We start from the raw sequence: 18,578 nt of genomic DNA on the forward strand, positions 1-18,578 counted from the left end.
TAAAATAGCTCAAATTTGAATTCAACATACAAATTTATAATCTAAATTCAAATTTGAGCTATCAATTCATGACTGGATAGAGAATGTAGAGTCATGCCTGAGGGTTAACAATATGACGAGAAGAAGAGAAGGCCCTCGATCTTACTTCATGACCATTTGGAGGGGGAAGAGCAAAAACAGAGATTGCAGAGCATGCAGCCAGATACCATCTTAACCATCTTGAAAGAGCCGCATGTTTCCTCTTCCTTTGTTAGCCTGCGATAACAGCATGACGTATCCTTGCAGCAGGAGTGAAAGATTATTGAAAGGCAACATCCCTCACTTTCTATCTTGGCACTGCCACATGGAAGCCGGATGAGAGTGAGACACCTTCTAGGCAAAGTAAAGCTGAGCTTCAACACTGTGGGGTGCATGTTGATGTAGGTGGCCTGTTACCCAAAGGGGGTTGGGAGGGGAAAATAACTCTCATAACCATAATCCATAAACTTCGATCATTGTGGGTGGTTGGTTTTGAAGGCAGCTAATCGCCTCGATATCCCTTTTGTGGGATATAGTTGCTCCGCGTTCCTCTGTGGGTGAAGCTGATATATATATATATATATATATATATATATTATATATATAAAGCATACGTGCAACCTTATTCTTTCGGTCATGACCCACACTTCATGACCAAAGGTGAGAGTGGGAACGAAGGTTGCTCGGTAGACAGAGTGCTTTGCCTCCTGGCTCAACTCTCTTTTCGTCACAGTGTGCTTCTTCTAATTAGCAGTGTGGGATTCTTTGGCTTTGAAAATTCAGCTTTAGCTTCAGAATCACGGCTCTAGGCTATAGAAACAGAGATTAAATCCATTGTGCATTAGTGTGCCGGTGACAAGGCACTAACTCACTTTTATTGTACCTTGTGTCGTAAAGCATGCTGTGCATGCTTTTATCATCATAATATGGTAGTCCACACCACACATACACAGTCCATTGCGGTTAAACAAGTCAGTGTTATATAGCTGCTATAACAACAACAACACTGCCACATGGTAGGGGGTGCAAGGCATACTTGTGCAGACAAGAAAGAAAACTTGCATGGTATCAAACACGATACACGTGCATATCTCCTTGTATGGGCCATTGTGTCCGTGACATCAGCTGTGGTGATGTCGGTCTCTGCGTACTTTCTATGACATTAGTCTCGTGTGACCGGCTGACCGCAGCTGCTGGTACTGGATACGGACGTAGGCAGGCACGTGCGTGCACACGTACATCAAAGGGGGCTTGAGCCCCTACCCTTTTGCCTGTCAGTAAAAAGTGCCCTCTGTGTTGATTGAGTGGGCCATGAAAGTGTCACATCTTTATTCTGTGCTTTAGCTCGCCCTTTGTGCTCACTTTGATGCCTTAGATGGGGGTCCGCGGCCAAATACATATTATTTTAGGGGACCATGACATGACAACGTTTGATAACCACTTATATAGGCTGATTCTACAAATGTCTTCTAAATCCTAACAATTTTCTGAAGAAAAGAAACGAACCTGCTGTATGTTTGTATACTGTATGATGTTGCTATATCAGTGGTTCTCAAACAAAATGATGTGCATTTGGCCACGGACCCCCATCTCAAAATGTTTTTTTTTCAGGGACCCCCAGAAGCAAAGATTTTAGTTAAAAATGTTCACTCTAAATTTGGGTCTTGCCTTAAGCTAGGGGCAGAATAGATACGCACCTCTAGGCCAGGGTTTCCCATGACGCCAGTCCAGGGGTGCCTCAGAATAATCTGATAATGTTTGGAATTCATCAATATCACTTGACTATGCTTAGTAAAACAGATCTGATTTGCACTGAATTTGATGAGTTATTTTTCATCTACAGCCAACTCTCTTCACCAAAAGTAGCTGATCTACAAGCTTGTGAGCTTGTAGATCAGCTACTTTGGTGAACCTTCCCTCCAGATATAGGGATGCTGGGGTTAAATGTCAAGTTAGTACGTGAGCCGGGGGGGTTGGTTGATACTAGCCTGATAAATCAGTCCGCACATCACCAGGTTGATACCATCTGAGGGGAATAATGCTCATAGTCATCATTTGTGTCAAGGTATGCATGTCAGAGTATGTGATAGCATTACACCAGTGGTAGCTTTATGGGTGCTATCATGCTTTCTATGTTATAACAAACTAATTGTAATTCATATATATTTATATATATTTGACGTTTTTCAGAAAACTGGGTAAAGAAACATACTGAAAATGTAGGACAAGTATGAGCTCTGGACACACCAGACACCGATCTGTGCTTGAGTGAATAATCTATTTCATCCCATCCCAACCCCTACATTGGACTAACTGGTGGCAAAACTAAAGCAGAATGTTTAGCTACATATTCTCACAAACACCTTTCACAAACATAGCCACCACGTCGGCTATGTTTGTAAAACGTGAACATTTTCCACTGTCCACATTTTGAACATGCCACTCTTTGAACCGCATTTATTTCAATTTAACAAACTTCGCCTCACGCAGACCAGTCTTCTTATTTATATGTGATTCATATAAATCCACGAGTCCCTGCAGAACACAAAGAACAAGCCAGATCCTCTGTCAATCACCAATGCTCATTTGCACAACAGTGACGACACTACAATCATTACTGCTCTACTGCTGCAGTTGAATTGGTTCATACGTAGCACTCGGTCAGCATCTCCTTCTCAGATGGTCCTCCACGCCCGCTTCTCGCGTAGCGTTCCCCCTCTCCTTGGCGTCTCTCTGTTGGCATCTCTGTCTCTTAATGTATGACCTTGCTGTCTTTCTCCTTTGCAGCCTCTTATAGACTGGGCCCCCAACAGAGCACTACCCGCCCAAGCAACATTCTCAAGCCAGTGTCACACAAACTGGCCATTTTTCCCAGCTGCCCGTGTCCCTGTCCCCATCCACCCAGACTCTGAACTCTGGTAGATGTTCTCTATCAGAGCTCATCACCCTACTTGCATGCTCTGCAAGTAGTAGTAATAACCCTTTTCCAACCTGCTGACTGTATATAGGCCTATATGTTTAAACACATGAATCACGACCTCAGAGATGGGTGTGTGATATAATGAGAGCAAATATAATCTTGCGGTTTATTGGCCTTCTGTGTGGTTTATACATTTGCCTGTCAATGTTCTACCAGACCTCAGAACGAAAGAAAAGGCAAACAAAGTTACTTCCTCTTAAGTTGCACAAGACAAGATAAAAGACGCTGCACTACTCAGTTTATTCACTTCTCAGGATGTCCACCATCATCATGCCAGTGATCAACAACACTGTTGTTGGTCCTAACAGTGTGATAGCTGACACAGTGGACATGGGAACAGTGCTCTACTCAGCACTGGAAGTGTTGATAGCCATTGGCTGCTGCCTGGGTAACATGCTGGTGATCTGGGCTGTGGGTTCCAGTGAACACCTGCGACAGCCCACCTTCCTCTTCATAGTCTCTCTGGCAGTGGCCGACTTCATGGTGGGCTGTGTGACCATACCGATCGCCGTGGTGGTGAATGGACGGCCAAGGACCTCGTTCCTCTCGTGTCTTTTCATCAACTGCGTGGTGATCCTGCTGACAGTGGCATCAGTTTTGTCTCTACTGGCAATCGCTGTGGATCGCTACCTCCGTGTTTTCATGCCTCTCAGGTGAGCTGTCTCTGATCTGCAGCATGCACAGTTTTAGCCTTGAAAACAGTAGGAACCCGGAATGCTCGCCTTAATTTCTTTCCGCCAACCTCACGCCGGTTTTACTGAATATAAGGTTAGAAATAACCTTAGGGTTAGGCATAGTTTTACTGAGGTTAAAGGACAACTTCACCACTTTTCAACCTATCTTCATATAATTGGTCCTCATTAACGTTCATGATAAAATAGCATCATTTTGCCTCAGAGGAGGGCTGCATGTGGGCAGGTCAGAAACCCATCGTCTTGTGAAATCATCAATGGCGAATCCAAGCTAATAGAAAATGCAGGCTTTCTATTCCTGAAAAAGTTGCAATGTTAAAGTGGAAGTCATTGTTTTTTCAAAAATATTGTTTGAAAAAAGATCTGTCAAACGATGATGTCACAAGACTGTGGATTTCTGGACTTCCCACAGCTCTCCTAAGAGACTTGGACCAAGTAGATCTTTTATTTTTTTGCTATTTTATTATGAACATTAGTGAGGACCTATTATATGAAGATAGGCTGAAAAGTGGCAAAGTCGTCCTTTAAGATTAGGAATAAGGTTAAGTTTAACCGTTTAGGCATAGTTTACCGAGGTTACGTTTAGGAATTCCAGGCAGAGACCATTCTACCGTTCTGCCGGATAGACGCCCGAGGTGACTGTGTCTTAGGGCGAGCTTTCTGGTATTTGGTATGCAGGGCCCTGTTGTGCATGCATAGTAAGCTACTTTAGTAGCCTATGTTTAGCTTACTTGCACAAACACGCACGCACGCATACACACACACACACACACACACACACACACGCACGCACGCACGCACGCACACACACAAGAATTATAATTAATAACTATTGAGAGGTAAAAACTGATTTTACTGACAGTGTCATTAAGTGCATGCTTAATCGTTTTCATGACCGTGTGGACTGCACATATCATACCAACAATTCTCTTCTGTACAGGTACAAAAGAACTGTAACACAAAGACGGTCTTTGCTGGTGGTCGCTGTGTGCTGGCTTGTGGCCATACTGCTGAGTTTCACCCCGATGTTTGGATGGCACAATCATGAAAATGTCTCCGACAATTCATCAGCAAACTCATCTACCATTGTCTGCGAGTTCGTAGCCGTTATTCCATTCTCATATCTGGTTTACTTCAACTTCTTCCTCTGCACGCTGACACCCTTACTGGTTATGACTGCACTGTACTGCTACATATTCTGTACCATCCGGAGGCATCTCCGAGAAGGACCGGGAAGCGGCTCCCAGTCCCATGCCCACCTCCAGAAAGAGAGACGCCTGGCAGGATCTCTGTCTCTAGTCTTGGCCCTTTTCGCCCTTGGTTGGCTCCCTCTACACATTATGAACTGTATGACCTACTTTTCCAGGACAACAAACGTACCCAACACAGCGTTCTACATCGGCATCCTGCTGTCCCATGCTAACTCAGCTGTCAACCCAGTGGTCTATCCGTTCAAAATCAAAAAGATCAAGTTGGCCTACCAGAGGATATGGAAACTATATTTTGTATGTGGTGAAGACCAGCAAGGAAGTCAGAGCAGTCAGAGCGACAACAATTTAAGCAGCGGTCAAAAAGGACAAAAACAACCTAAACCTTCATGACAAAAACAACATTCCTAACCTTCTTAACCTACATGCAGTATAAGCTTAATGGTCTCCTTTGTTCCAGAGGTTCAGTTGATGATTTTTTCACCCCACAATGAAATTCATTCTCTGTGCTTTACGAACACTTGTACAGTACAAGGCAGTATTTATAGAGCAATCTTGTCAAAATGTTAAAGTACTCTATATGAAATCATTACACATAAAGCCCAATCCTCCATTCATTTCACCATCTAATTTAGATGGTGAAATGAATGGAAGATTGGTCATTATGTGTAATGATTTCATATTACAGAATCTTTTTACTATGACCGCAATTTTATCAAAAGCTGCATGGAGTCGTGTACAGTGGGCCTATTGCGGAAATGGTTTTGCTGACAGGAAATGGAACTTCCACTTTGTTTAAAAGCTTAAGATGGTTAAGGTTCATTTCCGATTTCATGTACCCGTGACCTAGTTCCAGTTCTGCAAGTTTTATGACACCACTATCTTGGAAATTATTTTGATTTGTGTAGGAATAAAACACAAATATAATCAAATAAACAATTATAATATTAGCGGTTAACTTCTTTATGAATCAGAATTCCTCCATCTGTTATTAAATGGCTGTGAAAATCTGTAAAGGATTATTTGTAGTTTGATAATTTCACCAAAATATTGTTCTTTATTTGTGATTCCATTTAGCATATTTTTTCATTCCATAAGACATTGATATACTGTACATCTGAGAAGTGGGTTAGTAATGTTTCACATTTAATATAGTATCTCTTTCTAACGATTTTATGGGTAGTTTACCTACAAATTACCTGTAGTCCTGTCCTATACCGACTACTCAGTTCAGTTGTAAGCCAACATCTGTGACAGTGTCACAGCTATATTTTAAAACATCTGTGACTGTGTCACAGTCACAGGTATATTTTAAAATAAGCTTACAGGTTGTCCGGATTGATGCTTTAGTTTTATCATTTTTGACAATCCAGCATACTAGCTACCACAAATCTACCTGAACTTCAGTAATTTAATTTTAATAGAAAAAAAAACAAGGTTTTATCAAAACATACATTTTCATCCGCTTGTCTTTTGTGTCTTTAATACAACGCCTTAGATTCTGACTTGTAAATATTGTTGCTCAACTTAAAAGAACAAATGCAGTTTGTTGATCACAATAGGTTACAAAATCATTTTCAAAGTCATTGAAAATGCTGATTAAATTAAATTAAATTAAGAGTGATTGGCAAAATTCTATTAAAGAACCAAATAACTGAATATGACAATTAAATACTGGCTCAATAAAGTGCTTTTACAGGCAAAAGGACAGAAAAGCAACAATGACAATTAGCAAAGAAATTTGACAAAATGTATAGGCTGAGAGAGGCACCCAACTTTAAAATAACAGAGATCCCCTTAAAAGCTATGGCACAAGCACAGCCAATCATAGCTGAAAGGAACATGAATTCAACAGCTGACAAACCACACACCGACCACACACACACAACATTCATCTCATTAACTTTAAACCTGACATATTGTGAAACAGGTATTTTACATGAGCAGTGCCACAATGTCATATGAGCCATTTATTTTGTCCCATTCTTCTCAATGGGACACCAAGCCCACCTGTTCCACGGTGCAAAAGCATCATAAAACACCCCAGCCATCTCCGAAAGAAAGTACAATATACTCAAATGTGAGACAAGACATTAGCTTTCCATTTATACCTAGATAAATAGGATCTCAGTTTTGCACAGACCACGAAGGCAGAATCAAATACAGTATATTAAATAATAAAATATATTCCTCTGTTAAAGTTATTTGTCCGTGGCCCTGTGAGAACGGCTCAAGATCCACTTTTGGGTCCTGATCCAACTTGATGAAAAACAGAGAACTAGATACTGTCAGACTTGGAGTAGTTATGGAAATATTGAACCAGAAGTGTTTAGTATTACATAATGAATTTGGTAATAGGCATTAAGTTAACAGAAATGTCAGCAGATTAAGATTTTTAAGACTTGGGCTTTTAAGACTTTTTAGAGACACAAGTGAGGAAACCTTTTGTTCTCAAGTTTTCATATTTTGTGTGCAGTCCCAATAAAGGCCAAACAACTCTAATATTAGTCACAATACACCCGAACAAGAAATGACACATCTTTTAGCCAACTGGCAGCATTGTGGATAAGAGAGAGAGAGAGTTCTTCCATCGGAGTAAAGAATGTCCAAGTCCTTGCTCTTGCTCCCCCTTTCCCTTTTAACTTTACTGTCCATATTAGGGACTCCTCTTCAAATGGTTGAACCATCACAGATGATGTTTTGGCCCCTCCCAGGGAAGAGCTCCATCAGCCAGTAACGGGAATCAGCATACACTAGTCAGGTCAAAGAAGAAAACGGTTAGTGGCTTGTAGAGTAGCGTGGCCCGTAACAATTTAGTCTGATTCTGAGCCGCTCCAAGACTTTCTTTTTTTGACAGATCCGTACCGTAACCTGTAAAATTTGTCCCGAAACCAATTATTTCCGAGATTCTGAGAGACCTGACCATGTGCGTGCCTCTGCCTTTCACGTGCCGAGGTCCAGTGACTCACTGCTGCAGTGCGTTGTCCCACTGATTGACAGATGCAAACTTTATTGTGTTGGATAAATGTAGGCTTATTATTGTACAATGTTGCTGGTTGCCATGGAATCTATAATAACATCAAAACAAAAGAAGAGATCGCTTTAGGCTATTCTATGAAGTATTCCTTGCAGTATGGTACGCAACTATGCATGCATTGCACAACATAGCTCAACTTTTTAGCTGTTGAGTGAAGCGAACAGCTCAATACACAGCTTCCAAAATCAGACCTGCAGTCACGTGATCAGGAAGCGCTCGAAAATTCAGACTCGACTCCTCAGGCTGGCGGAGCTAAGCTCACATCACGTTCGTTTGCACTCGCCAGTGCAAATTTCGAGCGCTCTTGTTGTTGTGGGCTTCTGTAGTTGCTTTGTGCCCCTCATGCTACTAGTCCAGATCCCCCCCCCCCACCCTTCTCCCCGTGTGCACAGTTGAATGTGCGAGCAGCAACGTCACAAACAAATAAGTATGGTCTCTTTCTGCTGGTATAGGCTCCAATAACATTTCCGATTTTAGGATTAATATGTTTTGGATGAAATCAAGGCATGGATGTCTATTTCTCACTGCCTGCATGTGTTTTGCCCCAATCTTTTTACAACACCAATGGAGCAAACACCCGTGGATGCTGCGAGATGGAAAAAGTACTCAAATGTTTTTACCTAAGTAAAACAAGGCCTGTGTTTGCGTGTGTTACTTTTTACCTAAGTAAAACTACTCTGTTACAAGTAAAACAAGGCCTGTGTTTGCATGTGTTACTTTTTACCCAAGTAAAACTACTCTGTTACAAGTAAAACAAGGTCTGTGTTCGAATGTGTTAACCTACTGTGTTACTGTAAAAGTACCAAGTATTGCCATCTAAATATACTTACAGTACCAAAAGTAAAAATACCCAAATGGTGGAAAATTACATCACAATCATTGTAGTGGTGTAAAAGTAAAATATTTGCATTTTGAGTATTTACAAACAGTTACTGTTGGCGTGATATGGCCAGTCATCAGTGTTGTAAAGTAACTAAGTACATTTAAAAGTACTAAGTACTTGCATTCCGGGTACTTTATAGACAATAGATGTTTTGTCCTTATGTAAAATTAAGGGTATCATAGCCTACTATTGATCGCCATTGATATTTTGATAGCAATAATAGGCTACTTGACCAAAAGTATTAACACTGCAGAAATTTATAGAAAACAAGTGAAAGTCCAGAATTCAAAATGTATATGAGTAAAAGTACAAAAGTGTTGGCATCAACATTTAGTTACAAGTAAAAGTACAAAATATTTGACCCACGGGTGGGTCGTGATTAGGCCTAAAGCATTGTAAATTGACTGATTGAATAATTTATTAGACAGAAATGCTTGAATAATTTATAAGACAGAAATGCAAAACAGTCAAGTACATTGGTGTAGCCGAATTTTATATTATTCTTTATGCAAAAGAAAACGACAAGCGAAACAGCTTAATATTGGAATATTTCCATTCTAGTTTTTGTTGTGCTGCAGTATTCTGATCCTAAACCAGCCTAAAACAAGTTAAACAACACTTCATTGCATTTCTCCTCATCAGTGCTGCGTGCCGCACACACAATCACACTCGGGAATTAGACATAATGATAGACCCGAGTTCCGAGGCAATGTGACCGATTCCGGCCCAGCCCCGAGTGATTATGATAAAACACAGAACGGACCGCACAGGTCTTGGGTCCTCTCGAGTAATTTCGGAATCGGGGGGGGGGGGGGGGGGGGGGGGGCGTGAAGAACTCTAGTGTACTGTGTATAAGTGAAGTCCTTACCCATGTCACCAGGTCCTAGCCAGAGATTGAAGGAGCTGCAGTGTTTCTGACACCGGTGGACAGGGAGCACACGGACTGTGGGCAGCCCCTCTCCAACCACCAACCAGCCCAGCACAACAACACCCTGGAACACACACCACATGAAGCCAACTTTAGACCAAAGAGTCACCATGAGACAAAACATGTTTAGAATGTTGTACAGAAGAATCGCAGGTCGGCTGATGCCGGCTTATTGAGTCTCATGAGATTCAATGTGCCAAATACCAAGCAACAAGTTTCCGAATGCATCATAGGTCATGGCCAGTAGTATGATTTCTGTGTTTATCTTGCTCCTGCAACTGTTACATTCCCATATCCCGCAGGTTGCCAAATTGATGAGGTCCCAAATGACGTCACAAGACATTTATACAAAACACATTGATTGATTGTCAGGAAATATTGGTTCACCGAGCACCCAGTTTTCATTCCCATAATCGGGAAGGATATTCCATAGCCTGGAAGGACATTGCTGGTATTGCTAGTGGTGGTTGTCTAACAATATAATATGGATATATTGTGCTGTCTGTCAGGTATTGAGGTTTGTGCATCAAGGAAGTGGCCTGGATGTGTACTGTCCAGTTTTAGAAATGTTGCAAACCACCGTTTTGGGAATTCTGTTGCAAGTGGTCGGAAATTTCAACTTGGTCTGAATTAGGCTTCAGACCAAGTTGAAAAACTGCAGCAGATACAGACACACAAGCATTAGCCTGATTTCAGACTCAGCTGAAGCTTGAGTCTGACATTGTGCCCTGTTTGAGCGATTTCTGGTGGGGAGGGACTTTGACGGCACGGATTGGTTATTTGTTAAACCCACCCCCACCCCCTGCGCTAATTGGAGGAGCCGTAATTTCGGCTCCAGAAATCACTTATTATGAACACAATTCCAGACCAGAGAAACAGTCCACTCTATGAGCTGGAACCAGGCTAACACAAGCATATACTTTGTACTTCCAGTCTTCCACATCACACATATATATAAATGTTAAACCGCTCTCTGACAAAAAACACATGCAAGTAAACCCCCAAGTAAGCACACACCTAATAAACTTACCGTGCTCTGTGTGTTTGTGCTGTGGGTGACCAGGCAGCGCTGTAGTGTAGTACCAGCACTGTCCAGCAGGGGACAGAGCTCTGCTTTAGGGAACAGCCACCGCAGTACCTTTTCTCTGGTTGCAGAGTTGAATCTCCTAGTTAAAGAAAGACACATAACGTAGAAGGATTTAATTGACAGTGATGATGTGTATGAAACAATAGATGTTTTTGCAAGCCTGCTGATGGAATCCATTACTGGAAGACAACATGAATCTCATACGCTTATAACAGTATATGTCACAATAGAGGGTATGCGCATGCATGAAGTGAATGGCAAATCGAGTGGCAAATGAAGGGGCAAACTGAGTTAACGTCGTTTAATGTTGTTTTATGCAATCAGATAGGACTTTTGTTTGGATGTATGGGCTTTCAAGGCCAGGAAGTAGTTTTTTGCCACTCAGTAGGCGTTCCCGCATAACTTCCGGGTATGATGATGATGTCACACGCATAAATACAGGGTGAGCTGCCTACTCTAAAACATCACGTGACTCAGAGAAATGAGTGACAGAGAAAGTGAGGGACATTTACCAGAGCAGGGTGAAGTTGGCAGGCCCTTGAGGGAAGCCTTGTTCATAGGCCAGTAAGCTGTCCTCCTCCTCCAGTAGAATGGCCATGGAGCCTGAGTGTGCCGAGTAGAGTTCCTCCAGCTGCTGTCGCTGCAGGCAAAGAGACTTCCCTCCCTGGACAGACCCACAGGATGGTGTACAGGAGCAGAGAGGGATGAGAGAATGCAAGAAAGAACGTTGTTTTTAGGCTACTTACTTAGGGGTACAAGACGCCTCGGTTGGTTTCAAGGTCTGTGTACTATCTATAACTCGAATGTTCTGTTTTTCAAACTTATAAAGGAATGTACAATGCGCACTCTGTAAGTCTTAAGAGTCTCTGTTTTTCAAACTTCACTACCAAATAGTACCAGTTTTCAGCATACGGTAATTAAAATAACCATTTTCAGCGGTTGCATTCCACCTTTTTTAAGGAGGAAAAAAAACATGCTGCAATCTATCACTGTATTATCCACACAAAAAAGAACTGTTGGAATAAAGGGGCGCGTGGTGATTTTCCGATGGCCTTAAAGTCCGAGAGACTTAAAGTCCGAAAGGCTGTTCAATTTAGTAGCCTATGAGAGCGGAGACACACAGGAGGAGGAGAGAAAGAGGAGGAGAGGCGGCTGACTGAGGTTGCCGACGCTTGCAGCATGTGATGTTTAAGATGTTAAACTTGGTCACACTCACACATAGGTTGAGTGATTACTTTGTTTGATGTGAAAGCATAATGGATAAAAACCTGGATGTTACCTCTTATTCTTATTGTGTGACCAAGGTTGGATCCAGTCAATTTGAAGAAATAATAATCCAGCGTTTACTTGAGGTGAGAACAATAAGAAAGCACAGGCCTACGTTTTCATTCACAACTTCTTGGCTGAAAATCCATTCTATATAGCCTATGTGTCATTTTATAGCCTATAGTTTAAACTAAGGGAGCTGCTCAGCGCTGACAGTGAGTGCGAGAGCTTAATTGAAATGACCTACATAATATGCAGTGAACTGGAATTATATAATTAATTATTTGGAAACAGGTGTGTAAAGATTCTAATCTATAAACATCTCAAATAGCTTTTATACTTTTTTAATGAGATTTGGCCTTATATATTGATATGTGCTCAGATTTGGCTATTTATTTGCTGGCTTTTAGGCTAATTAATTAATTATTTGGATCATGCCAACCTCTGCGCATGGGGGGGGGGGGCCTCTCTCTCTCTGGGACATAGGATTCGGATCTCCGTGTCGTCGGACGTTCAGGCCGTCGGAATATTGAGATTTTGCCGGAATAAAGGAGAGGATGTTACTCTATTCATTAAATGTCTTAAATTGACTATAAAGGCTTAAAGGACCACTTCACCTCTGGGACAACGAGATCTTATTTTATTGTTGTTTGGGACACGATCAACATAATCCTGAGTTATGTTTTATGTTCAATCTGTGATTTTAGTATTTTAGTAAGAAAATGTATTATTTCAGCATGCAACAACTGGTCATATGATGCAAAATGCATCATATGACCAGTTGTTGCATGCTGAAATACTAAAATATCTAAAAACACAGATTGAACACAAAACATAATTTAGGATTGTGTTGATCGTGTCCCAAACAACAATAAAATAAGATCTGGTTGTCCCAGAGGTGAAGTGGTCCTTTAAAAGAATGAAGTTACTTTTACTAAATAAACAATTGACCTCTTATTTTTACCATTTTGGAACCGAAATAGGGAACTGTTAGGAACCAGAACCGATAAGCAGAACCGAAGTCCTAACGATACCCATCACTACGCGTGCATGAATGGGTGGGTGTACACTGTGCATGAACATGCACATTAATTTAAGGGTCTCGGTTTGGTGGGTTGAAAATATGGTCTCCCTATACTTATACTGTAAGTCTGGACATTGGACTAAAGGTTCATGTTAACTTCCCTTTCTGGCATGGATGTCTTTTCATTCCTCAATTGGTATTACTGGTTGAATCAAGTTCCCCACATGCTAAATTACAATGTTTTCCCCCTCAAAGAGATACATTGAACATGATTTTTTCAGCACAACATTTGTCTGAACGACTTTGACAGTGGTATTCATGAGAAGAGGAAACCCTTTTCTTTTTATTTATTATGGCTCAAGAAGGAGCAGTTTAAAATCAGAAACAAAATAGAGATGCAGTGAATAGTTCATTTCAAAGTATTTAGGATTTTCATTTTTCAAAATGAATGCCGTTCTTAATGCAGCAGTTTTTTTTCCTTATATACAACTGTGCCATTGGATCAAGATAGTGACTTGTAGATATTCTATTATTGTCTGTATGTCTGGCTGTGATGAAAGAATTTTGAATGATTTGTATGAATCCTCTATAGACGAATCCACCTACACGGCAGCGCTCTTTCTGCATTTGTCTATTGGTGCTTAAAAAAAGGGGGTAAAACTGTGTCAATGTAAAAGAAAAACATGGTCAACATAACTGCATCATGGCTATGCATTGTGTTGTCATTACCTTCAGCAGTACAGGCTGGGGGCCCCTACGCAGAGACACAGTCTCTCTAAGGGTCTCAGGGACCTCCAGCACAGAAGAGACCTGAGCACAGCCGGAACAGTTCACTAGGTTCTGTCGGAGAGCAGCTGCACTCCACCACTCATGGAAGCCTGCAGGAGAGAAATGTGACATAATCAGTAAGTGTCAGTTTAGGTTAATATGGAGTCACATTCAAGAACTATAAATTAGGATGAGATCATCTCAGATCATTTGGACAGTATGAGGGTGATAGTAATGTAGCGTAGGCTGCGAGGCACGTCCGGGAGGCGAACCCGGGCCACTACAAGGTGCGTACGTTACCAGTCTACTAAAGAGCCAGGCTCGATGGCCGACAGCAACGCAGCACCCTAGGAGCCTACAGTAACACCAGGATCAACACAGTAATCATAACGGGAAATTATCTACAATAACTGAGAATTAATTACTCAACCTACTCAAGGAGCATGGAATTAGCACTATTATGGGAATAGGATCAAAGATTATTTTTTAAGTACTAAGTAAGAACAACTTTTATTGGTAAAATCATTATCAAATCACATCATCTGAATCCATGATGTGGCTCACTTATTTGGACCATTTTGAACATTCTGAGAACAACAACAATCCAGACTTGTAGTGCTGATGGCTGGTTAGGGAAAGAATGCAGACAGAGGAAGTGTGTGTGGGCACAGTACAATTCCATTGGCAACTGATTTCCGCTTGTGGGATAATAAAGGTATCTATCTATCTATCTATCTATCTATCTATCTATCTATCTATCTATCTATCTATCCATCTATGTTAATTTAACTCCCTCAAATCTAATTCATCACTCTGGATACGGTGTGTGTGTGTGTGTGTGTGTGTGTGTGTGTGTGTGTGTGTGTGTGTGTGTGTGTGTGTGTGTGTAACCTTGTAAGTTGTACTTCTTTGCAATAGGCAGAGACAGCAGGCGTATGTGACTGAGAGGCGAGGACCAGTTGTGTCCCCCCAGGTTGACCAGACCCAGATGGGGAGGGTTCTGTGGATAGGTGAAGGCCAGCACCACCACTAGCAGAAAGCCCACCGCTACAACAAACTGTGGAGTAAACAGCAAGGGGCACAGTATTAGAGTGGTGGACAATGTACTCAACACTGGTACTTGAGTCAAAGTACACTCCTAGTGAAATATTACTCAACTTGACTACAAGTGAAAGTTGCTCTGTCACATTTGTACTTGAGTAGGAGTAGCCAACATTATTTTAAAATACTTAGTGTTCAAAGGTACAAGTTAGAAAGTACATTTCATTTCATTTTCAAAAAAGAAAAATAGCAGATCTACAACCTCACAATGCGTGTCATTGTGACACGTTGTGAGCTTGTAGATCTGATATTTAAACCATATTTGACATTTGTCTTTGAAATGTAGTGGAGTGAAAGTCACTCACAACAAGTATTGAAAAAAACAAATACTCAAGTAAAGTACTACAGATACGTACTTAAGTACAGTACTCAATTAATTGTACTTTGTTACTGTCTACCAGTGGTAAAGAGTAAGGAGCACTGAATCATTATAAGCACTTAGACATGTTGATAGATTTGTAGTTGTTTTATGTGACAAACGTGATCAAATTAACTACACAAATAGATTATTTGCCAATCCAATTAGCTCAAAAACATTAAATGCTGACAGTTCTGGTTGGCTAGCCGCCACTGTGCCTGGTAGAAGTGAAGGATTTACTAGACGCAGCCTAATAATACAAGAATATGGTTTGTTTCTAGTGGTGATAATTTTAAGCTGCCAAAACCGTTCGTTTTGAATTCATCATTTTAAAAATGATTTAAAATAGTGAAAACAGACGATCTACAAGCACACGATGCCTCCCACTGTGAGGCGTTGTGTGCTTGTATATCTGCTATTTTCACTACTTTTGTGCGACACTTTTGTATGATGGAGTCTGGCTTTAATTTACGGAACAAAATACAAAATTTGAAACTGAGATACAAGGTTTCTGCCTGACAGTGACGATATCGAAGGCACTCGTTCAACAGACTGAGGTCAAACCTTGATGGTAGCTCGCAGGATGGGAAACTGAGGAGGGTCTCTTCTGGGTTCGTTGGTCTCCAGCACCTGCTTGATGAACTTCTCGATCTCTCTCTCCGACATGCCATAGCGGTAGCCGGACTGCCGGAGGATGTCGATGCTCTCTGACAGCTTGTCGTAGATGCACGGCTCACTCATGGTCGTCCCCATAGCACTTTATTAGTGTCAGTCAGTATGGGCCCGGTGCTCTTCAACCACCACAGACCTCATGCACATAATGTCACCTGCACACATGCACAAGCGTGCGCACCCATGCACGCACGCACGCACACACACACACACACAATATGAGGTTATGAAGTCAGGATTACGTTTGGCCTCCAGACAGGCTAATGTTACATAGATCAATGGTTCTCGACCTGTGGGTCGGGACCCTCGGGGGGATCGGTTATTTTCACAATGGAATAGATCGAGTCAAACTAAATGTATTGCCAACAACAAGTGCTTGTGCAGGATCCCCAGTTCAAATATGATTATTTTGGGGGTAGCGGGCTAGCGGCCTGAAAAGGTTGGGAACCACTGACATAGATTACAGACTGAATAACCCAAAAGCAGTCTAACATTGGATCAGTGGTTCTCAAAATGTTTCATGTCAAGGACCGCCAAATTGACACTTATTGGCCCGCGGACCCCCATTTGAATAGATATGCCAGGAACCCCCATAAGAGAAGATTTATACATAGATCTATAGCAGTGATTCTCAACCATTTTACTTTCAAGGACACCCAGTTTGAAATGCATTAGGCTAGGGACCCCCATTTATTGGTATTTCTCTCTCTGAGACCCTAATTTATATTGTAAAATCAATGTTAATTTAACTAATGGGTCCATTTGGTCCCATTTGTACGCTCTCTGAGTTACATACCCATAAGTGTCCATTTGGTTCCTAACTATCATTTAGCTGGGGACCCACTGAAACTCCCTCAAAGACCCCTGGGGGTCCCCGGACCCCACTTTGATAACCAATGCATTAGATTAAATTCAGTTTATGTTGAAGCAGGTGGCTGGCTAACGTTAGCAACATGGCGAGTCTCCAATCCATAAACTTAATGCTATATAGTTCATTTGAAGACGAGTCATCGGTGTTGTTGTTTTTTTTCAAGTTGCATGTAAAACAAGCAATGGATTGTCATACCGTAAATAAACAAAACAAGTGTTTTAATCAGGCGTGGTGATGTTAAGCCAGAAACAAACTGGGACGACTAGAAGTCATTAGCTGGTGTTTACATAGCATGTTTACTTCTTCCAACGACTCAGATAACAGATAAAACGGTTAATATCACCAAATGAATCTACCGTAAGTATGGATCCACTCCCACTGAAGTCTTCAATGTTTCTTGCGCCTCATGTTTACCTTTGAAAACAAACTCAAATAGCTCTTAATTCGCCATGAATCATATATGTACGAGTGTGTCAATACTTCCTTATTCGCCCTTTTTCGCCCTATTGATGAGCAGATTCGTCAAATTCACTTCCAAATAATAATTCAAGTCAAAGTCAAACTTTAAATACCACAACATCTTAATCTTTTATGGGATTTCTTTATATAAGAAATAGCAAAGAAAGAAAGAATATAATAATAATAAGAAACAAATATAATACTATCGGGTAGAATGTGTAATCTGCGGAGAAGGGATACTTGAATCTGCGAGCACTAATGGTAAGGTTAGGTCTCAAAGTAGGTTACAACAATCTTACAGCAGGGGGCGCAATTATTCAGCGAACGTTTGACAGTCGTCTCGAATCCATCCCATATGCTGGGGTGTGCTGTCGCACTGTGATTGGCTAGATGGTTGTCAGGGCAACCGGTGACTTCCAATGTTAGTTGAGGTAAACACAGCAGCAAACCGTGACAGAACATTTTGATGTTAATAACGAGGACGTTAAATGATAACATCAAACATTTACCAATCTATAAATATACATTGGAGTATGTTTGTTTATAGACTACAAGACAGCAAACTGCAAAGTATGTGATAAGTGGTGGCAAGAGCCAGTTATCCATGCAGTTTATATGCAGGCTATTAAACTCCAGTTTATTTGCGAATATATGGATGCATAAAGTATGTGTAAACTGTAAACCGGTCGTGTCATTTTCTCACTGCCCTCAGAATTTGCAATAATAGCCAAATTGTCAAATAATATGAGAAGGAGAAAATAGCCTATCTTTATTTTTACAGTATCTATCAGAGGGAACTGAGTCAAACTAAATTGAATGGCCCACCCCAACTCCTCTGTCAGGGTCAGGGTAAATTATAGATTCTGACGGGAATCGGGATGAGCCTACCTGTAGTGGAGAGGGGAGGTGGCGACATCTAGTGGCTGCATGTTGATTGTTGACTACTACAGCTTCACGCCAAACGCGTGTAGGTCTATCTATTCTGCATCTAGCATGAGGCAAGACCCAAATTCAGAGTGAACATTTTTAATTCAAATCTTTGCTTCTGGCCTGGGGGTCCCCAAAAAAACATATTTGCAGATGGGGGTCCGTGGCCAAATACATATCATTTCGGGGGTCCTTGGCAAGACAAAGTTTGAGAACCGCTGGAAATGGCCAAATAAATTATAATAATAAAATATATGTATTTGGCTGCGGGCCACCATTTCAAAATATTTTGTTCCAGG

General features: G+C 41.3%; 2 protein-coding genes across 2 annotated transcripts; one reads left to right on the forward strand and one right to left on the reverse strand.

Annotated features, from left to right (window-relative positions):
• Window positions 1-3,253: 3,253 nt before the first annotated feature.
• Window positions 3,254-5,291, forward strand: LOC308287138 (adenosine receptor A1-like; the record flags this gene model as incomplete). The annotated part of the gene is made up of 2 exons (XM_080728258.1): window positions 3,254-3,651; window positions 4,631-5,291. The coding sequence occupies 2 exons, from the start codon at window positions 3,254-3,256 to the stop codon at window positions 5,289-5,291; spliced, it is 1,059 nt and encodes a 352-aa protein (XP_080584384.1).
• Window positions 5,292-5,970: 679 nt separating this feature from the next.
• Window positions 5,971-17,387, reverse strand: cUnh6orf89 (chromosome Un C6orf89 homolog). Its single transcript, XM_080729094.1, has 8 exons — window positions 17,250-17,387; window positions 15,915-16,177; window positions 14,783-14,948; window positions 13,853-14,001; window positions 11,346-11,497; window positions 10,777-10,912; window positions 9,687-9,810; window positions 5,971-7,651 (listed from the first exon to the last, which is right to left on the reverse strand). The coding sequence occupies exons 2-8, from the start codon at window positions 16,101-16,103 to the stop codon at window positions 7,569-7,571; spliced, it is 999 nt and encodes a 332-aa protein (XP_080585220.1). The 5' UTR covers window positions 16,104-16,177; window positions 17,250-17,387; the 3' UTR covers window positions 5,971-7,568.
• Between the last annotated feature and the right edge of the window lie 1,191 nt (window positions 17,388-18,578).

Source organism: Nannobrachium achirus (genome assembly GCF_963921795.1).
Source record: "Nannobrachium achirus genome assembly, chromosome: 6".
Classification (NCBI taxonomy): Eukaryota; Metazoa; Chordata; class Actinopteri; order Myctophiformes; family Myctophidae; genus Nannobrachium; species Nannobrachium achirus.